We start from the raw sequence: 22,519 nt of genomic DNA, 5'->3' as shown, positions 1-22,519 counted from the left end.
CCGGTGGTAAAAGTATAGAGCGCGATCCGTTTTGATCTCATCTCATTCAAAAACAACCACCTACCTACCAAGGCAAGCTTCTCGACTCAATTATACTCGTCAGAGCCGTTTCGGTGTCGACTCACGAGCGGTATCAGGCATTATTAACGTTTCTCGGAAATCCGGTGCCAAGCTCCATGCCGATCGGCACCCGCTCATCCGCCCGGAGCGGTTTTGACATGTGCCCCCCGGTTTAACTTCATCGCGGCTATTTTATAGTTTAATCATATCCTAGACGTCTACAGCGAATGAACCGAGGTGCCCATCATCAGGCTTCTAGAACTTTTCTATCAACCTCTCTACCTTCGAGTTATCAGATAAGACACTCAACTCATTGCCTCTACTGCTCGAGCAATAGCTGTTCATGCTCCTCGGCTGATATAGACAGCCATGGACAACGACAACAGACAACAACCGGGAGCACAACAACGAAACGAGGCATCTGCGAAATCGAAAGGAAAGGCCACAGATAACGATCCTGGAAAGTCTGACTCTATCACCAGCAGACTTCAAGCTTCTGGCAGGCTTGCTCTCCATGCCTTCGGAACGGGTCCAGATATAAGTGGCCAGAGACCAGACGAAAAAGCTAGCTCCAGTGGCAGCAACATTACTGGCAGAAACTCATCCAGTACGGGCGAGGCATCATCGCACAGGTTGCGATCAATAGCCCCTGGTGAATCGTTACGCTCCCAGACAAATTTGGTTTCTGGCGCATCGGCGGAAGCATTTGACGCCTTCTTCAGTGCCGACTCCAATTTAGAGGTTGAGGATGCCAGTCAACATGGAAGGCTCCCAAACCAAAGCCACTATATACCATCTACGCCAAGCGCTGTTCTGGAGCAAGAGAAGATGGATGGCGCTGCTGTAGTCAACCTACTTGATGAATCATATGGGGCACTTGATGGTGTTTTGCTTGGAGCTCATGATCCGGATGCTGAAGATGAGGGCCTTACACCAGAGGCGGCTGCCAAACTGAGAGAAGCACTATTCACTGCAGATCCGGCTTGCTCTGGGTTTAGCTGGGATGATTTACTCAACTTTAACCCCGAGTTTCTTGACCAGGCAGGACCTGAAGCAGATTTCGAACGGCAGCTCCACTTTGGTACAATGAGTGCCGACGAAGTGAGGAATAGCTACCTTGAACAATGGGACAAGGTGTTAAATGGGTATACAGAGTATGTTTGGGGGGATTTGGAACCTCTGATAGCTGAAGCTCGAAGAGAAGTCGTAGAAGTTAAGAATCCAGGTCTTGATGCTGTGCCTCAGACAAAGGCACTGGATCGGCTACGGCAGATTTTGGGCCATGTCCGGGGGTTTTGAAGAATCAAGTTACAGGTCGATCTCAAATATTTTGACCAACAGCAACAATCGTACTGGGGGTATAATGCATTTACGTGAGCATTGACCTTGACACAATAACTATTGTGAAGTTCATTGATTGAGTCGATTTTCGCTAAGTGCCAGGTGTTGCTCAGTCAACAGGGACCCATGACATCATCCCACGCCTCACCTGGGTACGCTGAGCTGGTTGGCTTGCCTGTCATGTTGTTGCCCAAAGAAACAAGCTGAATGGTCTGCTCACTACTAAGGTACCTTACACAACCTTGTAGTGCTTGCGACGTTACGGACTAAGCCTTTTAGTTAACGACCCCACTGGAATCGTCTTAGGTCCCTGACTTGGAGGCTGGACCTGGAAGCTGACAAGGAAGCATAGACGAGGGCCGGGGAAAGGAAAAAGAGAGAGAGAGAGAGAGAAAACACGAGACGAGGATCTCTCCAAGGCTTCTCTTATTCACGAATTCAACCAACATTCGCTGCTCCTCGCATGATTTACCGGCCTGTAGTAGAACGTCTTGATGCCTTAGCCTCGTTCTCGCAGCTGAACCCAATCATCTCTCGTTCGCTTGCTCTCAACCATCGTCATGTTCAGTTATAGTTGCATCTGGCTTGGCCTCGTTGCAGTTTCTACATCTGCTCAGAACATTCCTCAAGTAGAAGCAATAGCCACGGCAGTATACGCCCCAGCATACTACATTCCGCCTGCCTCTGTCATCTTCAGACGGGACGATTCATGCCCAGCGAACACATTTCGATGCTCTGAGGAGCTTGGCGAGAGATTTAGCGACATATGCTGCCAAAACGGCCAAACGTGTGCCGTGGACGCCGACAATGAACCGGCTTGTTGTCCATCTGGGTGAGTGCTCAGAACTCCGATTTCTTTCTCGACGAACGAATTGACTGCTAACGATGCCAAGCGCTGTCTGCACAGGTACAGCTCCAGCCTCGGCCACTGGCGAACCAACCGCTGAAGCATCCTACGTCCCGAACTCATATTTCGCCTTCCCCTATGCTGCCACAACATTTACAAACGAAGCTGCATGTACCTCGGCCGTTGATGCTTGCGAAAAAAACTACGATCAGTGTGTTAATTTCCTCGGAGATGGAGGCCAATATGGTGTCACTATAGTTGTACCTGGTGGCGGAGGTACAACAGTTCAAGGCGGTGGACAGGCTTTGGGATCGTCATCAGCAACCGCGGTCTGCTCTAGTCTAAGCTCTCGTGCTTGCAGAAACGTTTCCAGTGATGACTGCTCTGATTATGGGAACGATGCCTCATCCTCCAACAGACTTGCCTTGTGTTTTGTGGGGTTTGGGGCCGGCATTGCCATACTCAACGTCCTGTTTTAGGTGCCAAACAAGCTGATATGCAGCTTGATACAAAGATCATGGACCTTGCAAGCATGATCGCTGGTGCTAGCGTACCGGGTTTGATTTATCGTCCTGCTACCGCTGCTGGGGAAGACATTACTTTGCCTCGTTACTCAAAGGGGTATTTGTGCTCAACAGAGCGAATGACTGCAGTTATGACGCATTTCATGAATAGCCTACGTTGTTATGGCTTGAAACTATGAAGTGTGCTTATCACATTATATATGAGATCTGAAATTCGCTCATGCTGAAAGACTTGACGTGCGCTTGATGTGGAATGTATGTATGTTTTTGGTTTTGTATATAGAATAGTACAGCAACAAATATTGACTCGGGTGACTATTCAGCCCTGTGTCGTCGGGTTGGCCACTTTTAATCTTTCGCCATGTATTACCTGAAATCTTTTCGATCTTGGTCTTGAGGGTATTTGCTTGGCGATGTGTTTGCTTCACTAGGTACTCAAACATTCCCAAGCCTCATTGAAAACGCAACATAGCTCAGGAGCTTCACAGTGGAAAACTGTACGGTTTCAAACGATTCCATGAAGCTATAAGAAAAGGCTCGATAGTCCTTCCCTAAAGTTCATGATTATGCAGGAACCCACTGATTGAGACAACCTTCTAATGTCCTTCAATCGTCAGGTAGCAAGTTCAATGAGACTCTAGATGCAGCAATAGGCTTTACTAACGAGAGTTGGTAGATGTAGTATACACTTGACGGCAAAGATCTTGATGGAATCATGACGAAGAAGTGAAGAAAAGTGCTCAGCCGTAGCCCTCTCATAGTCCTCGCAAATTGCCCCCTTATATGGACTCGGCAACAGCTGCTCCAATATTAGGTGATAGTATGTCCTCTAGGACCTCAATAATAGAACCCCTCGTATGTTCTTCCGCGTTTAAGTTGGCCTCGTCTTGGTCGCCGAAGGTCTCGCTTAGAAACAGCCGCGCAGTCATCTCTGCCTTGCCAAGCTGGACTTCCTCTGATCGAGAAAGGCGGGCACAAACCGCACTCAGGTCTTCGCTTCGGGCCAGCAACTTTGAAATGTTTTCGGCTCGTTCAACCACTGCGCTTGGCACCCCATTCAAAGCTGCACATCTACCTCCAAAACTCGACGTGCTATGACCATACTCAAGGTTGAAGAGGAAGGTCACTTGATCATCCACAAGTGACGCATTCCAGTCCATTCTGACGTTCATGTGCGCAATGCGTAACCCATTGTGATTTTCCAAATACCCACACTCGAAAACTTCATGAAAGTGCGTGGCAGCAAGTAGTCGAGGGCATTCAGGTCCGAGAGATAGGTAGTAGTCCAGTAACGCGGATAGCAGTCCGGCACCGTCATCGCCATTGGTCCCTTTCCCGAATTCATCTACCAAGATGAGGCTTTTGGGTGTTGATGATTTCATTGATAGCGCAGCTTGTTTCATGTCTGTTGCAAAAGCGCTCTCACCTCCAGACATGCTTTCCCTGGAAGACATGCAAGTCAAGATGCTTTCTGTGAGCCCGATTGTTGCCTGAACTGCCGGCACAAAACTGCCGATGTGGGCAAGATACACAATTATAGCTGCTTGCTTCAGATAGACGCTCTTTCCAGAGTGATTTGGCCCAGTCAGTACCAGAGCCTGAGGAGAGCCGTCTTGGACCGCCGCTATGTTTGATGTCCCTGTAAAGAGATGACATGGATTTGGGATGAAGGCCGGCACAACGAGTTCTTGCAGAGGATGGCGGCCTTCCTCGATGTGAATAATGCTTGCTTCCACCATTTGTGGTGCATGCCAATTGTACTTTTCGGCCCCAAGCGCAAGGGCAAGTATTGCATCAAACTCACCACACATCTCTGAGGCAAGCAAGAGATGCCCCTCGTGCTCCAAAACTTTACCTGCAAGCCCATGTATAATCTCCACCTCCCGATCTGCCTCGTGTGAGTTCAAGCTTGCAAAACACTACTGACAACAAACTCACCTCCAATCTGGCAATACATGTCTCCGTATTCCTTGTCTAACTCTCTCATGTAGCTGTTTTTGTAGCACACTGCACCGTCCGCAGTAAACAACTTTTCCCACGCTGCAACAGCTGTCCCCTCTCCTTCATATTGCCCGTTACCTGTGAGGCGATTTGATTCCACCACTGTGAGGAAACCTATTTGTGGCAGAAAGATGCACGACCGAACATATTTACGTGCCCATTGTGGTAACTCCCTATTGAGTTGGTTGACAACTTCTGTCAGGAAGCTGTCCATCCCGTCATACCGTCTTTTTAGTTCGTCAAGTTGAGTATCTATTCCGGCTCTGACGGAGGATCTGTGTCGTTCCTTGGACTGTTCAAAATCGATTGTTTTGTTGATCATGTCTCCAACAACTACTAAGCTGGCGGGTTCGAGGGAATGAATCAGCTTAGTCAATACCATTAGCTTAAACCGTCAGGTCACTTCCTGTGGCAGCTCCTTACTTTCTTGAAGATCACTATATCAGAGCCTCCATTAATCAAGCCTATAATTTCTCTGAGAGTCAGAGCTTGGGTGGTGAACTTCTGGATTGTTGCCCATACGCCCCTATCGAAAGATTGACCAGCAGAGGGAAACTCAATGCCTTTTCGCAACTGAGCTAAAGTGGTGCGCATGTTTCGAACTTTGCGTAGGGTCGAAGTCAATTGTGCAAGTTTGTCGGCGTTATCTGGTTGAAGCAATACTGCGATGGTTCTCTGCCTCTCCGAAATGATGTCGAGGTCCAACAGGGGTCGAAGGAAGAGTTGACGTAGTTGTGTACGTCCCTGAGGGGTACAAGCCAGGTGATGGAACAGTCCATATACAGAAAGACTTTCTTTCGAATTGCTCTTGTTCGCATCTGGTCCCCACGCTTGGCTGTTGGGGTGCAATTCGGTCTGCAGAATTTGCAGTGACAAGAGAGCGTCAGTACTGACATACATGTAAGTATTAAGGGAAAACATGCGGATATCAACAACACGAAAGAGAACTCCGGCAACTTGTCCATCAGGGAGAAAACCAGCGGATCGTCGACGAAGAATATCGCCAAGTAAGGCGCCAGCACATCCTACCTAAAGCATATTAACATCCCAATCATAATACGGGAAGGGTGCACTTACTGATACCTGGCTACTCATGTTTATGCAACCTCCGTAGCGAAGTTGACGGAATGCTTGCGACTCAGGTTGGGAAAGACCCAGTATGGATTCTTCACTACCGTCCTCCTCAATCCCTGTGGAGAATACAATACCAGTAGCAGACAAAGCTTGAGAATCGAGGCTGACAAGCCGTTCGTGTGCCGTCTCGATTGAGAACTCTGACGACTGCAAGCTGCGGAAAATGACCCCTCCTGAGGCATCTATTCATGCCTCTTGTCAGTTGCTCATCCTACGAATTTGAAGATAAATGTATTCTCGCTGACCTTCTGATGCAGCGATCCTTTCCAGTTCGTCCCGGAAACTAGAAGGTGCTCTTGCCGATACAAGAAGACTGGTTGGTTGGATGTGGATAAGAAATTGCTCCGCAATGTCGAGCGAAGCCGTGGCAATGTCCTCAGATACATGGAGAATCCCGTCAGTAGTTGAGAAATATGCACACCCAACGGTGAAATTCTCCCTCAGATCGATGGCCATGACAACTTCATGTTGAATGGGCTCACTGCTGCTTCGAGCACGAGTGTCGGCACCGGGCGTCTGCGGTTCTTGTGAATCAGAATATTGTTCTTGGTTCCGGGAAGCAGGACCGTAGCGGATTGATGAAGAGGGATTGCGAGCTCGCGACCGTGTTGAGCCACCTCTGGAGGACAAACCACCACTGTTCCCGCGGTTGTAAGTGCGGCCCCTCCAACCTCTACCTCCTCGACCTCGACCACGACGACTTGAGCCAGAAGCACTCGAGCCTGGCGTCTTGGGCATATTGGCTGAGTGAATTTAATAAGCTTGTTGCCGGAAGATCAGAGGGAATATGCGTGGAGGGGGAAGGATGACCTTAACACACTGCGCAGTTATCAGGCATTCAATGGCAAGAGCAGAGATCAGGACGGGAGTGACCTTCTGTAGTCGTCTATGTGAGTCAAGGCAGGAGCCTTTTACTGCTTTAGTTATCCCCTATTGCGTTGGAGGTTTCCTTGGCCATTGTAGTTATGGGGAAGGAAGGATACACGCGTGAAAGGAACTCAATCGCAAATTTTACCTCATACAAGGAGATTCATAAACGATCCTACCTACTAAGGTAGGCATTTCTGGCAAGTGCCAGCATTATTTTGAGTACCTACCTTACTTCAGGACCTACCTAGTAGGTATTGTTACAATCGGTGCAACTGGTTAATGCAGTATTGAATGTGATCATGCAGGTATATGAATAGACTCTCTATTTGGTTCTGGAGGCTAGTCGCTCGTCAACCCGTTGAGTCGTACATACTCCTGAGCACGCCAGGAATATGACTTCAACAGCGGTTCTTTCTGCTAAGATAGAAATCCGTCAAATCGATAAGGGTGTGATGTCGCCCATCTTAGGTGTCTGAGCTCTTGTCCTCACTTCTCGTCAGCCTTGACCCAACTCGTGAATTCACGTCGCTGCTTGCGGATGTCAATGAAACCTGGCCTCGTCTCAAGCACACTGAAAGGGTTTCCACGGTAGTCCTTTTCCACCTCGCCACTTCCTGTTTGGAAACCAGCCTCTCCTTCGCGCTCAATCTTGCCAGCCCATTCGTGCCACTTAATTGGTCGAAGCTTGGGAGTTCCCAGAACCAAGCCCAGGACAATGATCAAAGTCGCTACCAGTGCTTCGATCGATATGTCGATTGGGAGCGAGTGTGTTGCGAGCGGCTGCGGTTGGCCATGATGCACCGCAGTTGACGAGATGACGGAGTGCTCTTGCGCGGAGTAGCAACTGGAGTGATTGTCAGTTTCCTGTGAAGATACCAAGAATTGGCGAGCTTACGCATGTGCTAATAGAACTAGACCAGTAACGGTCACCGTTTTAGAGACCCAAGTCATCATGTATTGGAATCAGACAGCTTGGACACAGTTACGACGAAGATGGGCGTCGTCTTGGGGACAAGTCGCGGCTCCTAGGTAGATGTAGGCAAGCTTGGCAAGGTAGGTAGGTAGACATGGGTACTAGCATCCAATGACTAAGCCTGCGCCATTCTCCACCACCCCATCCATGCACATGACACACAAGCTTTCAGAAAGAATGATTCGAATTAGTTACACATTGAGATGAGAAAATCATAGTCATGGGTGTTTGCCAAAACCCTACCGATTCTTGTTTAAAATATGCACCCCTAAGAAAAACCAGGTCTAAATCAAACCGCTCGATCCAATGTATGATGCTCGAATCCATTCACCCAAATAGTAAAACACGCAAGGAAAAATTGCTACAATTACACGGGGACATCAAGATGCCTGTTCTCACTGGAGCCCCTGCTCAGTCTGTGCATACCAATCCTCGAAGTGACCAGGCTCGTCCATGATTTCGACTTTCCAAGCATCTTTGCTTCCCTTCAGGTACACGTCTTGTGCTGTGGTGTCTTCGTAACCTCCCATGACTGGCATCAGGTCTTGACCACTTTCCCTGTGAGACACCCAGCCTTCTTGGTCAAAAGGGACGCTGGCAGGGATCCCATCATAGATATCGTACTGAGCAGGTCCGAAGAGATGGGGAGCGGCATTGTCAAACCCTGATCCAGGTGGTCCGTAGCAGTTGGCGAATCCATCAAGCCCGTGTACGGGGTAGTCGATGGCACCAGGAGAAGGGGTTCTGCTGATTACTTCGCTGTTGATGTTGAGGCCACTGTACTGACGAATGCCCAGGTCAAATGAGCTGGGTGTGATATCGTCGTATGGCAGTGAATGAGGCCGACCTAGAGCCGGGTAAGCATACATGTCATGGTAAGATGGCATGGCTGGCTCTCCGATCGCATTGCCCGCAGCATCGTAGGCGACTGGTGTCTCGCTTAGTCGTGTGGCATGGCGGAATCTGAACTTCCGGGTACGTCCGCCGTTCCAATCTGAGTCGTTGTCTGAATAGTCGTCATTGCCATCCCCATCCCGTTTGGTCTTTCGTGGCTTTGAGGGCGTGAACTTGTATCCGGGGTGCGCTCGCTGATGGTTCACACGCTCTATTCTGGCCCATTGATCAAAATTCTCTTTGATTTGCGCTGGCTCCAAGACCCATGCGGCACCACAGACTTTTGAGACATGCTGGTGGTTGTTCTGAGAACATTGCGTCTTAGCGACTTCCTGGTACGCCTTTCGGTATAGCATAAAAGCATTCATTGGACGTTTGATCTGACCAGCCTTTTTGTTACGCGAAGTTTCCGATAGTCTCTCTTCAGTTGGCCGACTGACAAAGGCCTCGATATCAGCAACGTGAATATCGGGAAAGTCTCTGGCAGCTTCGGAAAGCGGTTTTGAAAGCATGTTGGTGCCATTCTTGGTTTTCTCTGCACGGCTTCTCTTCTGAACTCGACCAGTTCTCACTGCTGGTGATCGTGTGGTAAGCGATTTCTTAGCGATATTGAGACCGCTGCGAGTGGTAATTGCATCGCTAGATGGGCAAGGTGCTGAAGGCGACGCTTCCGGAGTGCACGGGAGATGGTTCTGCTTCGTTGGCTCAGCTATTGGCTCTCCATGTGCTCTCGTGAAACCTACATTGTAGCCGATCTCATCGGGCAAAGGACCATAAGGGTTACTTGTGATACCTAGACCTCCAGCATAACCTTGCTAGTGTCGCAGGTTAGCTATGGTGGCAACTTGCCTGGGCCTGTTTGACTTACAAACGAAACATCGCTTCTTTGAGAATAGACAGTTGATGGCTCATACACAGAAGAGTCGTCGTCACGAACGGGAGTAGAGTATCGAGTCGAGTAAGAGTAGCCGGCAAAGCTTTGTTCTGGGCTCATAGAGCCTTGAGGATACGAAGTATGTGACTCCATGGCCACTGGTTGTTGAGAGAAGCCGTCAGAAGAAGATGGCGGAGTTGGAAGTATCTGTTGCGGCATGTCGTGTGTCTTACGCCGCTCTTAGGTATTGTTTTTGGCAACGGGATGCAAGGATAGAAAAGAGTCCTGTGTTGTTGTTGATGGTGATGATGATGGAGCCAATGGAACGACGCAGGTACTATAGTGAACAACGGCAAGTGGACTTTGTAAGTTGCACAACGTAGATGAAGAGATAAAGTCTGGTCTTTTGACAGTAGCTATGTTGGTCTTAAGCGGACTGAAGGTAGAGCACTCAGCAAGGGCGTCTTTGTCGGATTTCTTTGAGCTGCCACAAGTGGTTTTGTATGTGCTTGGGACATTCAGATACCATAGATATGTCTACAACGCCAGGACCATGCCCACAAATAGACAAGCAGCAACCTTACGCTCCTAAGTTCAAAGGAACCGGAGCAGACGACTATCCTGTTGGGAAACAGACCGCAATGCGGACCGTTACCAGAGTGGTAGACCTCTCCAAGCTGCATTTACATGTGTCGTTGGCCGGTATCCTCCACTCTCTACCACCCACCACACTGCACACGGGCCAACATGGAGAAGCACAAATAGAATAGAAGCCCTATGAGCTTAAGAGATGGGGCCGCTTGGCGTCCAGCCGCAATCCATTCAATAGAAACAGAATGTCATACTTTTGATTGTGCTCCCCTGCACCGCCTTATTCGTATGCCGCTAGTTCAGCCACGGCGCATTCCTTTGACGTGCGCATCCGGCCCCTCTGGCCCCTCTGGCTGTCATCAACCATCCTAACTTGAGACGTTGTTGACTTTCTATTGTTTGGTGAATCGATCTCGATCTAATATCCGTCATATTCTCTTACTTATAACCAAAGGCGCCTCGCAAGCCTGCTACTCCAACAGCTCCTGTCCACCCCCGTTTTGCTTTGCTTCCATTAGCAGTCTTGCCCTGCCATGCCTTACCAGGCTTGTTATGTGGAGTGCTGTAGCATGTTTGCTTCAAGTGCCGGATAACTGGGACCAAGCGGCCACTCGCAGTCGTGCTGGCAGCGTCTGTTTGATGTGTCGTGGTAGCCGAACGACTAACCAACCAAATAATCCATAATTGCCCAGCTTGATCTAACCCTGTACCGGCCTGGCCTGTTGGTTCTGTTTTGGCAGATCATCTCTTCCTTTAAGACTATTTCGTCCTGGCGTCCAAAAAAGAAACAGGCTTCTATTCGAAGCTTTGGCCATTTGTTCCTGGCCACCATTTTTATCACGCCCAGCAATGTTGATAGACACCCTATTTTCGGTATAGGTTCGGCCATTCGCGTCTCGCGTTGCTGCAGTGCATCAGATCACAAATTCTGTTGGTCTTCCACTTGCCTTGTTTGATCTGGAGACGAGTATAGAGCCCTTACAGATTGGGGAAAGTGTGATTTGACCTGCCTGTGCCATCCTCTCATTCAAGGCCCCATGACAGGCGATTGTTTTGAATAGTTCTAAACCTCTCCAATGAGAGGAAAAGACTCAGCGTTTTCTCGTTAACACCATCATGGCATTGGTTGTGCTTGTATTACTGTTGGAGTTGGCTTAGTGATAAGTCTCATGTCATGGCGAAACATGGTTTAGAGAGCCTCTCAACACAGCCGTGGCGTTGACCAGGACCCATGCCTCATTAAATCTCTGTGTTTGGAGTGTTCATCGGTTTTCAAACGGTCTTGGTGGCTCCGATGGTTTGATTGGCGGAGTCAAAATCTGATGTTGAGGAGAGGGTGATAATGCGACTGGAGGAAGTATTGGAGTAGCAGCCTTGTATCTATTCGAACTGGCAGAGTCGATGGGGCGAGGTGGTGAATGCTTGGTTGGGGAGAGCCCAGCGATAGAAGGTATAGTTCCGTTCTGCTCGTGAGCTGCTCGATATATCTCGCGGCTGATCTGAGGTGTGCTCAACGCCGACTCAGCTGTTTTATCCCCCTGGAAGCTATCGATACCTTTCGAAGGACTAGGTGTCCGGAAGGACGTCATAGGTGTGGTCATAGACGTACTGCGTGGTGGGCTGCCCTGGATGCTGACATCTAGCTTGACAGGTGCCGGGATCACCGGTGTCCCTTGGGGTGTGTAAAGCACCTCCTTACTCACCTCTGAGCGGGCGTCCATCATACTATTTGGAAAGCCAACGCCATTGCCATTGGTATCAGGGGTGGAAGCCAATGGAGTCAAGCTATGTTCAACGTTTCCGTTAGATACGTCGTGGTCTCCATACCCTGTCCCGTTGACCTTTCGATCCTCCCCACTAAAAGATAACCCTAAGTGACTTGAAGAGCGAGATGGATCTGACTGGGCGCCAGAGTTAGGTGGACGATTGAGTTTCAGCTTGATGGTTGGTCTGGGCCGTTTGGCTTCTTGCTCGCGCCGAATACAAGAAGCACAGATATAGTGGAATTCCGGCTGGTCAGCTGCTGCTTTGCTCAGCCCAACACATTGACTATGTTGCCAGACATTGCATCTCTCACAAGCTACGCTGTGAGCTCCATCGTCCACTTGGCCATAGAGACCACAAGTGCAGTCGAAAATCCAATCTTCTTCCGCATCCTCGAGCTCCTTCAGAGCTTGCTTGTTTTTCTCAATTTCAACTTGGAGGCGGCGTTCAGATAATCGTGTGCTGTTACTTGATAAGTTCTTGCTGTCTTCGGAGAGTTGTGCAAGTTCTTCCTCATGCTGGACGCGTCGTGCCTCGCGTTCTCGTAATCGTTGTTCACGAGACACCAGTCTTTTATCGCGCTCCTCTTCCATTTTAATTTGCGCCAATTCTTCGCGTCGTTTGCTTGCTTCTTCCTCCTTTCGGTGTCGTTCTTCCTCTCGAATCTGCTCGTCCTGCCTCTGTTGTTCAACTCTCCCAGCAATTCGGCTCGATCGTTTTGCATTTGCCATTTTGGCAGCGTTCGCTAGCTCTCGCTCTCGCTGTAACTCTCTGCGTTGCCGAGATTGTTCTTGTTTTTCAAGGATAGGAACGAGATGTTTTTCTAGCTGGTTGCGCAGGATTTTCTCATTCTCGTCACGGCTCTTCCGAAAACCATCCACGACAGATCGTACATCATCAAGAGTTACGGCGAGACATTCCCATGTCATTCCACCCAGGCCATCATCTTCAAGAGGGGTATCTTCTTTGATTTCTTGATCCGTTTCAACCACTTCTTCTGCATTCAAGGTTATTTGTCGTCTTTTGCTGGAGCGCCGACTTCCATACGATGCTCTGGATTTCTTCGCTTTGGTGGGTTTCGTAATCATCGGAGGTTCTGTAAGCCGATACACTCGGTTATCGTCCAGCACGAAGTAGGTTCTGTCATCTGCATCCCAACCGTAAGGTTCTATTCGCTAGAATTCTGTTAGTGGCTAAGCCTCTTCTTGTTGAGATGTGAACTAACCCAACTTGTTTGCTCGCTATCCTTTTGCTCTTCCATCTTATCCCGAATACGCTCAGGATGGATCATGGCCCATTGGGTCAGTTGTTGCATGACCTTGATCTACTCAAGCAGTGTATGTTAGCCTCGGATCACTGGCCGCGCCTCATAATTTCTTCATCGCCTACCTTGGTAAAGATGTCGAAATCGTTGAATTTGAGGGGTGTTTCACCAGAACCGAAGGGATTGTAGTTCGGCGATTTCTTCGTGAATTGTTTTCGTGCTTGGTCATCGAAAATTTCATGCCTTCGAATCACCATTAGCAAAAACAGCATATCCCAATTTCTGGAAACGTACGTTAAACCACGATGCGACGAAACTAGTTTGAGAAGGGCAAGGGCAATGTCTGCCAAGATGCTGGAGTTCGGCTTGAGGCATTCTGTCTCAATTTCCTGTGTAATTTGTTAGTTTGTGCGCCTGTCCACCACTGAAGTACTGGGTTGTTGTGTGATCATACCTCAACATCGATAGCTTCGTCGATTTTCGCAGCCTTGCCAAATATGTATATCCACTGGCAGAGGTTCGCAAATTGCCACATATTACGGATGCGATGCTGTAATGAATTTTCTTTTTCTCCATCGTCGCCATCGATGGCTGCAAGCGAGCGCTTGCGAGACGGCATGGTTGAAGAAAAGTTGATGATGTCGATGTCAGGATGCCAGCCAGTCGCGTCACAAATGTTAGAAGCGTGTTTAAGGCGTTTGTGGGTCGCGAAAAGCTAACGAGCTGTGGCGCTGTCAGCCACAAGCACATGCCACTACCAGTATCACTTTTTGACCAAGATACTAGTTAACCTACTAAGAGGTACTGTAGGTAAGCTAAGGTACCCTGGCTCCTGGGAATTCAGCTTACGACCTCCGTTTTCCAAGGGATGAAACTCTCCACACTGTAGCAGAAACCTTGTTCTATTAAAAGCACACGGCATTTCATGGCACTCTGCCAAAGAAGCTGCTGTGCGTACAGTGCGTAAGTTGGACCTTACTGTCACATCCAGCCGTCCTGCGGTATCTTATTATGACTCCTGATTAGGATGTAGCAAACTGGCTACCTCTTCGCTTCTACGAATAACCCTGAGCAATACTTAGTTCACGCTCTCTTATTATTTTTTCCCCCATGAAGCGTTAGCGATGCTTCATTCTGGTAGTAGTACCAATAATCACCATTCTCCATGACATTGGACCGCATTGGCGGTCATTAGTCCTTTCGTTGGTCCATGTCTTCACACTCTTGGGATCAAGACGGGCGCCCAGCGCGGCGCCTGTCTATCCCGCTTCAGAACTTAGATGGATCGCATCTCGATACTCAACAGACGCAAGCTGGTCTGTCACGGCAAGAGCCGAGCGTTTCTCCGCCCGACGTTCCTCAAATGTCTGCCAACCTTCCTGGTATCTCAACATACTGGGATCAACCCTACGATCGTTTCGACGACGATGTTAGCCCAGGGTCACCCATAGATCCAATGGCTCTACAGGCTGCGCTCCCTCCGGGCATGGATCACCATCAGCCAAGTCCTCCAATGCCTTCTACACCGGTTCGTACATACGACCCGCCCGGTCCCTATGTCGAAGATGCGCCGAGTACCGATTACGCCGAGTCCGATCGAGTTCCGTTGACGGCTGGAGTTGAGCCTATATCTGGTTCTTTATCTGCCAGTAATTTGGATGATCGAAATCGAGACAGTTTTCAGACGGTTTCAAGCCTAGAAAACAGCCCATCGCGCGGTTGCAATACGAGAAGCCTTGGCGAAGATCTGAGAGTAAGCTATGGGTCAACTCGAAATCGCAACTTTGGCGCCTCTCTTAATCCCAACGAATATCGGAGGTCAAGATCGCCCTCTACATCGGGCGCTTTGTCCCGTGCTGGTTCGATCGTGCGGGCAATGTCACAGAGAGTTGTCAACATTAGCGGAGAAACAGAAGTCATTGATCACCGTGCATCGAGGCATCGCTCCCGTTCACCTAGTAGACATGATCAAGATAGGAATCGGGATACGATGAATTCGATGTTTGCCGATACTTCGTATCAACCACAGCTGGTTCGTTCGTCAAGCGAAAAATCTACAGAACCACGTTTTAATGTGACCGAAGCTGAGCCAGATATACCGAGGCCTCCTTTACCAAATCCTCTCAAAGGAAAGTCTCTAGGAATCTTCTCACCGGACAACCCTTTGAGACTAAGACTCTGCGACCTCTTGGTCAACCCATATACGGAGCCATTCTTGCTTCTTTTGATAGTCTTGCAGGCTATCCTTCTCGCGGTTGAGGCAGCTCCGAATGTATTTGAGAATGGACGCCCAGAAAGATGGGGACAGCATCCTATTGATTGGGCTATGCTTGCTCTTTTCATTATCTTCACTCTGGAGATTATCTCGCGTATCATTGTGTCTGGCTTCGTGTTGAACGCAGCAGAGTACAGCACGATTGACCGTAAAAGGGGAATTCGAGCCGCAATAGCAGACCAGTATCGTGCTGTTTTCCAACCAGAGCGGATTAAATCCGTAAAGAAGAAGTCGCAATACCGACCGGAACCGTCAGCAATTTCAAGATCTTTTACAACGTTTATGCAAGGCCAGCAAGCATTGCCAAGAACTCTGGAAGAGCACCAAAGGTTTCAGCTTGCTCGGCGAGCATTTCTACGCCATTCCTTCAATCGTTTCGATTTTGTTGCCGTTGTCTCGTATTGGATCACTTTCTGCTTGAGCATTTCGGGCCTCGAAACCAAGCACGATCTTTACGCATTTCGAATGCTGAGTTGTTTACGAATTCTGAGATTACTTGCTCTAACGAACGGTACTGCGGTAAGGTTACCATGATGCCTTCACCCATCAACAAGCACGCTTACATGTTCTTAGATTATTCTCAGGAGTTTGAAGAAAGCAACGCCTTTACTCGTTCGAGTTGCATTTCTCCTCACCTTCTTCTGGCTTCTGTTTGCAATTATAGGGGTCCAGAGTTTCAAAGCTAGTTTGAGTCGGCAGTGCGTGTGGCTTGACCCCCTTGATCCTACGGACCTTGATGCTTCCTACACAAACGAGGAAGCATTTTGTGGCGGTTACTTGAACAACCAAACAGGCGAAACCATGCCTTGGCTCAAGTTCAACAATTCAGAGTCCCTGACGGACCTTATGAATGGAACGAATGAAGGGAAGGGGTTTCTGTGTCCTCGAGGTTCCATTTGTCTTCAGCAATCCAACCCACACAACGGCACGGTCAATTTTGACAACATTTTCAACTCGCTAGAACTTGTGTTTGTCATCATGAGCGCAAACACCTTCTCCGATCTTATGTACATGACCATGAGCTCGGATTATGTACAGGCTGCTCTCTTTTTTGGTGCAGGTATCATGATCATGATGCTGTGGTTGACGAACTTGTTGATTGCTGTCATTACCTCATCCTTCCAAGTCATCCGTGAAGAGAGCAAAGCCAGTGCATTCACTGTCAGCCAGGAATCCCCGGTGCAAGCTCGACCCGATGAAAGAATTCGCCGAACATCTTCTTTACAACGCATGTTCTATAAAACCCGTGCAGTGTGGATTCTGATCATCACTTTTGGTTTGCTATGCCAGGCCTGCCGCAGCGCAACCATGTCAGCAAGAAGAGAGCGCTTCATTAACACTGCAGAGATCATCGTTACCATTCTTCTCGATATCGAGATGATCTTTCGAATTGCGACTGATTGGAATTACTTCCACAAAAGTTGGCGTAACCTCTTCGACCTCGGCCTAGCGATTATCACTTCCATCATATTAATCCCCCCTATTCGCTACACCAGAGCGTATTGGTGGTTGACGGTGTTCCAAATTCTGAGAGTTTATCGTATTGTGTTAGCAATACCAGTGACAAGGGAACTTATTCTCCTCGTTTTAGGCAATGCCGCTGGTATCGGAAACCTGATGTTCTTTGTGTTTCTGATGACATTTTTGGTGGCGATTTTTGCTGCGCAGTTGTTCAGAGGCGAAATTCCCGTGTATGAAGATGGCGAACTCAATCGTATCTCGTTCTACACCATTTACAACTCCTTCTTGGGCATGTACCAAGTTCTGACAAGTGAGAATTGGACAGATATTCTTTATACTGTCACCTCCTACACTAGGCACAAGAATACCTCATGGATAGGGGCCATTCTACTCATTGGCTGGTTCATTGTGGCTTTCTTCATTCTCATCAACATGTTCATTGCTGTAATTCAGGAGAACTTTGATGTATCCGAAGACGAGAAACGGCTTCAGCAAGTCAAGGCTTTTCTTCAAAGGCGAGACCTTGGAGCTTCATCTAGCAACCTGGCCCTTTCTACAATCTTTGGCCTGTCCAAACATCGCAAAAATAAGGATCCCCTCGACTACGGGCCAGCAACAGTCGAGATGCTTCTCAAGGATGCCGTGGTCCGCGAGTTCCTGGATGATCAAATGAATCCTAAACCTGAGGAGGACCGGCTGCACCATGCCCCTATTAGAAGCGCAACTACGTTGTTGGGTGGCGAGATCAAACCTGGCCGTCTCTCTGCCATGTGGGGAAGGGTGAAAGGGTGGTTCAGCGACAAGGAGCCTAACCCCTTTTATTCAAGCTTGCGGTTTGACGGCGCGAACGATACCTCAGATCCTCGACAAATGGCTGAACAGGCAATGTCTGCCACTATGACTCGAAAGAGGGCTCAGCGAGAGTATCTTGCGAAGTACCCAAATTACAATACCTCCTTGTACATCTTTTCACCAAACAACAGCCTGCGCCGGCTTTGTCAGCGGGTCGTTGGTCCTTCTCGGGGTATTGAGCGCATTGATGGTGTAGTTCCTGACACCCTCCTTTGGTATTCTTTCACGATATTCATTTATGCAGCAATCGTGGCTATGGTCGTCCTTGCATGTGTTACTACTCCTCTGTATCAGAAGGAGTACCAAGAGCAACATCAGTTCAGTATTAGGAATTGGTACATCTGGACAGACATGGCTTTTGCGATTGTGTTTACTGTCGAAGCTGCGATCAAGATCATTGCGGACGGACTCCTGTGGACCCCGAATGCATACTTGCGAAGTTCCTGGGGATTCATGGATTCAGTCGTTTTGGTCACTCTGTGGATCAATGTTGTTACGCTCCTCATCAATGACGGCGCTATTTCCAGAGCAATAGGCGCATTCAAGGCGCTCCGTGCACTTCGACTGCTGAATGTTAGCAACAGCGCCAGAAACACCTTTCACGATCTCATTATCGTTGGTTGGTGGAAAATCCTAGGCGTGAGTTGCCATCTCCTCACCTGTAGCCGTGTTCCTCGCTAATTGCTTCCTTAGGCCGCGTTTGTCTCGATGTCTCTGCTCATTCCGTTTGCCATTTATGGTCTCAACCTATTCAATGGCTTACTTTTGTCTTGTAATGACGGTGGCGACGGAATTAATACCATGGATAACTGCTATGGCGAGTTCGAGAGCACACCGTTTAGCGACGACTGGCCAATGCTCGCCCCTCGTGTTGCAGCGAACCCCTTCTTCAGCTTCGACGATTTTGGGGCATCCTTGTTTATTCTTTTCCAGATTGTTAGTCAAGAGGGATGGACAGACGTCTCTTTTGCTGTTCAAGCCATTACCGGCCGCATGAAGCAGCCCCAAGACCTAGCGTCAGAGGGCAACGCCATCTTCCTCGTCGTATTCAATCTGTTGGCCACCGTCTTTGTACTCACTCTCTTTATCTCTGTTTTTATGCGGAATTATACCGAACAAACAGGTGTCGCTTATTTGACGGCGGAACAACGGTCATGGCTCGAATTACGAAAGATTCTCAGACAAATTTCACCTTCAAAGAGTTCTTACGATGATTCTGAGAAGAGCTGGAAGAAATGGTGCCACAAGAGAGCTATCGAGAAGAAGGGTAAGTGGTATCAAACAATTACCGTTGTTCTAGTACTACATTTGATCGTGCTTGTGTCGGAGTTCGCCAGTGAGCCATGGTGGTGGACAAGATATCGCGACTTTGTTTTCTTCGCCTTCATCGTTGCATACACGGCTAACATTGCAATTCGTATCATTGGCTTGGGCTGGGTACGTTTCCGACGAAGCTCATGGGATCTCTACTCTCTGTTCATTGTCTTCGGTGCATTTGTTTCAACTCTCGCGTTACTCATATCAGACACTGAGGTTGAAACCTATGTTCAGCTACATAAGGTGTTCTTGGTCGCCATTGTACTCCTCCTCATTCCCCGCAACGACGCGCTGGACCAGCTGTTCAAAACGGCCGCTGCTAGTCTGACAGTTATTGGTAACTTGCTTGCCACCTGGCTGGTATTCTTCCTGGTCTTCGCGATTGCTATGACTCAAGCTTTTAGTTTGACACGATTCGGCGAAGAGACTGCGGAAAACATAAATTTCCGAACCGTTCCCAAAGCCCTGATTCTGCTATTCAGAATGAGTCTGGGTGAAGGATGGAATGCTGTCATGGAAGATTATGCCAGCATAGAGCCGCCACTTTGCGTTGACGAGCCTAGATTCTTCGACAGTGACTGTGGTAGCGAATCGTGGGCCAGAATCCTGTTTATCGCATGGAACATCGTCAGTATGTATATCTTTGTGAACCTGTTTGTATCACTCATCTACGAGAGCTTCAGTTATGTCTTTCAACGCTCGAGTGGCATGGCTGTTGTTGATCGCGATGAGATTCGACGGTTCAAAGAAGCTTGGCGAAGCGTTGACCCAGCAGGCACTGGGTATATCACCAAGGCAGCTTTTCCCCGTCTTCTTGGCGAGCTTTCAGGCGTCTTTCAGATGCGCATTTATGATCCGGAGGACAGTGTTCACTCTATTTTGGAAGATATAAGGGATGATGTGAAACTCACACATCACTCGTCCATCGCGACAACCAGCGGATTCAGTGGCATTGACCTGAACAAACTCAATGCACGGTTGAGGAGGATTGACGTGGAGAAGGTGCGCCACCAGCGTCGGCGCTTTAACATTTTTTACGAGGAGGTCTTGGTGTCCGCAGATCCTGACAGGGGCATCTCTTTTACGAGTGTCTTGATGATTCTTGCTCATTATAACATCATCAGTGATAACAAGAGCCTGAAGTAAGCTATCCCACCCGCCGCAAATCTATTCACCAAGGCTGACAAAAAAAACACAAAGACTCGAAGAGTTCCTAAGGCGTCGAGCCCGTCTCCAGCGAGTAGACGACCAAGTCCGACGTGGCGTAGTATTGGGCTTCTTCGACACATTGTAAGCTATCTATAGCCGAACCCAGGAAAAGAGAATTGCTCACCATCAACACAGATATTATTCAAGACAATTCAAGAAACACATGCTACGAAAGCACTCGGCCCGCATGACGGCAGTGCCACAGCTGAACATTCCGGAGATTCTTGTTGAGAACGATCTGAGCGACGATGAAACAGGTGGAGCAGGGCCGAGATCTCCCCTCTCACCAGCCTCGCGTCCATCGAGTGTTGACGCAGGCGAGCCACGAAACTGGCTGGGATCTGTGGATCTATCGTTGCACGATACATCGTGGAGTCATCCTCTCAGCTTCCCCAGAGCCGCGCCTCCATCGCCCACAACACCTGCGCAACCATCAGCCTTTAGCTTTGAGATCGAGGAGGATGATCCACATGAGCAACAGCAACAATCGACGACGCAAGCAAGATCGTCAGCGCCCTCGGGCCGTGAGAGCAATCATTTGGACCCCATTAGCCCTGTGCAAGTCCGTGGAATGCTTGACGACTCGGTTTGGGGCGAGAGTATTCGTCGCAACGCCACCGTTCGACAAACACAGAGCAGGGGCTCGCAAGGGTATGATGGTTTTCACTGAGGGGCAAGCGGTTGGAGGAGTTGAAGCTGCGGTTGACATGGAACTTGTGAGGAGGAGGGAAGCCGTCCAATTTTGATGGTGAAACAATGCGATCATGCACATCCATCAATGGCAGTTGCATTCAGGAAAAGAACTCATGGCATAATTCAAAACTGAGCACGGCGTTGCAGGGCAATTGATACATGAGCGAAAAGGAAAAGGGGGCAAGGCTACCCCCGGCATCCAGTTTCGGTTGATCAAGATTTAAAATAGACACACATTTTTCATGCACAGAACGTTCAGGTAACAGGACGGCATCAGTGTAGCCCAGTGCGGTGATACGTACGAGCAAGGTTGTGCGAGACTGGAGACCTGACGCTTGTCTGATCAACGGATGCCTGCGACAAAGCACCCTTGTTTCGTAATCCTGGTGACGTTCCAACTCAAAGTAAATTGATGGACAATGCGACTGTTTCAGCTGCTAGTTGTGAGGTTGAAACAATCCGTGCGCCCACATTCCGAGCCCCTGACACATTCTGATGCAAGGACTGTGGTTCTCTTTTCTACACTGCCACTTTCTTTTCTGGGTCTCGTGTCCGTTGTCGAGAGTGAGTTGATGGATAAAGGTTAAGGTGGTGCCTCTCGCGTTTCCTCCTTGTGCTTGCTTTGTCTATCTTTGTGTTACCCAAAGAACCATCGTTCGCTCGCTCGCTCGCTCGTTTCTTGTTGACAAGACAAGACCAAGAGTCTGATAGAAACATTTGACAGGCTGTGCCTCTCTTTTATACTTCTTTAACTCGTTCACTCATTGAAAAATTCGGTTTATCATACGACAACTGCTGGACAAGTTGCTCATTAGCTCTTTCGCTTCAACGACCATCGCGAGCATTTGCACCCACGCCACGCTTATTACGCCAGTACCATATTTCACTATTACGCAACAACACATTCACTCTCGGCTATTCTTACGTACTCTCATACAATGGCTCACACCTCCCGCTTCGAAACTATGACTTCTCGCTTCTCACCCTCACGTCTGCGCAACTCTCTGCGTCGCAGCTCATCAGCCTCCACCTCCACCCAGGCTTCCTACTCATCAGTCAGCACGACAAGCTCGTCCCCTGTTGTTGCCATCAACAGCATCATCTCGCGACAGCCTTCTCTGTTGCATCTAGAGGCTGAACGCAAGAGCTTCGGCAGTGAGTTGAGCCTGCTTGAGCCCAGGCCCATTGTCTACTGGGGCAGCGTGGAGGAGCGCATCGGTTAACGCCTTTATACGCATGCTGCTTTGACATGAGATCTTGCTTTATGGTTTACGCGTTGAAGATTACAATTTCCGGGGATTTAATGTGGTGTTAGGCTTGCCTTTTGGATCTCTGGCAGGCCAAAGTAGGGAATTTTCAAGAGACGGCGTTTGTGTGACTTATATGGTTGTTCTTCAATTCTTGACCGAGTGACGATTCGGTATGGCATCAAAGATGAATGATCTTGCCAAGTTTTAGATCCAGATTCAAATTCAAACACAATCAGACTTTTAGTCCTCCATTGCTGTCTGAGACCCTCTAAGAAAAACCAATCCATTATCATGATCATTACATCTCATACAGTGTCATATCCCC

The 22,519-nt window shown here is 48.8% G+C and overlaps 8 protein-coding genes across 8 annotated transcripts; 4 read left to right on the top strand and 4 right to left on the bottom strand.

Annotated features, from left to right (window-relative positions):
• Nucleotides 1-429: 429 nt before the first annotated feature.
• FPRO_00564 (uncharacterized protein) lies at nucleotides 430-1,359 on the top strand (the record flags this gene model as incomplete). The annotated part of the gene is made up of 1 exon (XM_031225014.1): nucleotides 430-1,359. One exon carries the CDS (start codon nucleotides 430-432, stop codon nucleotides 1,357-1,359), a length of 930 nt encoding a protein of 309 aa, XP_031075906.1.
• Nucleotides 1,360-1,961: 602 nt separating this feature from the next.
• On the top strand, nucleotides 1,962-2,727 carry FPRO_00565 (uncharacterized protein; the record flags this gene model as incomplete). Its single annotated transcript, XM_031225002.1, has 2 exons — nucleotides 1,962-2,233; nucleotides 2,295-2,727. 2 exons carry the CDS (start codon nucleotides 1,962-1,964, stop codon nucleotides 2,725-2,727), a joined length of 705 nt encoding a protein of 234 aa, XP_031075905.1.
• An 824-nt stretch (nucleotides 2,728-3,551) lies between these two features.
• FPRO_00566 (uncharacterized protein) lies at nucleotides 3,552-6,645 on the bottom strand (the record flags this gene model as incomplete). Its single annotated transcript, XM_031224991.1, has 5 exons — nucleotides 3,552-4,660; nucleotides 4,711-5,140; nucleotides 5,197-5,802; nucleotides 5,851-6,089; nucleotides 6,153-6,645. The coding sequence occupies 5 exons, from the start codon at nucleotides 6,643-6,645 to the stop codon at nucleotides 3,552-3,554; spliced, it is 2,877 nt and encodes a 958-aa protein (XP_031075904.1).
• Nucleotides 6,646-7,263: 618 nt separating this feature from the next.
• Nucleotides 7,264-7,728, bottom strand: FPRO_00567 (uncharacterized protein; the record flags this gene model as incomplete). Its single annotated transcript, XM_031224980.1, has 2 exons — nucleotides 7,264-7,621; nucleotides 7,673-7,728. 2 exons carry the CDS (start codon nucleotides 7,726-7,728, stop codon nucleotides 7,264-7,266), a joined length of 414 nt encoding a protein of 137 aa, XP_031075903.1.
• A 417-nt stretch (nucleotides 7,729-8,145) lies between these two features.
• Nucleotides 8,146-9,737, bottom strand: FPRO_00568 (uncharacterized protein; the record flags this gene model as incomplete). The annotated part of the gene is made up of 2 exons (XM_031224969.1): nucleotides 8,146-9,459; nucleotides 9,513-9,737. The coding sequence occupies 2 exons, from the start codon at nucleotides 9,735-9,737 to the stop codon at nucleotides 8,146-8,148; spliced, it is 1,539 nt and encodes a 512-aa protein (XP_031075902.1).
• Nucleotides 9,738-11,371: 1,634 nt separating this feature from the next.
• Nucleotides 11,372-13,756, bottom strand: FPRO_00569 (uncharacterized protein; the record flags this gene model as incomplete). The annotated part of the gene is made up of 5 exons (XM_031224958.1): nucleotides 11,372-13,048; nucleotides 13,099-13,197; nucleotides 13,263-13,380; nucleotides 13,432-13,526; nucleotides 13,592-13,756. 5 exons carry the CDS (start codon nucleotides 13,754-13,756, stop codon nucleotides 11,372-11,374), a joined length of 2,154 nt encoding a protein of 717 aa, XP_031075901.1.
• A 591-nt stretch (nucleotides 13,757-14,347) lies between these two features.
• On the top strand, nucleotides 14,348-20,921 carry FPRO_00570 (uncharacterized protein; the record flags this gene model as incomplete). The annotated part of the gene is made up of 5 exons (XM_031224947.1): nucleotides 14,348-15,931; nucleotides 15,986-18,364; nucleotides 18,419-20,184; nucleotides 20,243-20,332; nucleotides 20,387-20,921. 5 exons carry the CDS (start codon nucleotides 14,348-14,350, stop codon nucleotides 20,919-20,921), a joined length of 6,354 nt encoding a protein of 2,117 aa, XP_031075900.1.
• A 961-nt stretch (nucleotides 20,922-21,882) lies between these two features.
• Nucleotides 21,883-22,167, top strand: FPRO_00571 (uncharacterized protein; the record flags this gene model as incomplete). The annotated part of the gene is made up of 1 exon (XM_031224936.1): nucleotides 21,883-22,167. The coding sequence occupies one exon, from the start codon at nucleotides 21,883-21,885 to the stop codon at nucleotides 22,165-22,167; it is 285 nt and encodes a 94-aa protein (XP_031075899.1).
• Nucleotides 22,168-22,519: the final 352 nt, after the last annotated feature.

This window comes from Fusarium proliferatum, assembly GCF_900067095.1.
Source record: "Fusarium proliferatum ET1 genome assembly, contig: FPRO_scaffold001, whole genome shotgun sequence".
Classification (NCBI taxonomy): Eukaryota; Fungi; Ascomycota; class Sordariomycetes; order Hypocreales; family Nectriaceae; genus Fusarium; species Fusarium proliferatum.
The sequence above is the reverse complement of the archived record's forward strand: the minus strand, read 5'-3'. Positions and strand labels throughout refer to the sequence as shown.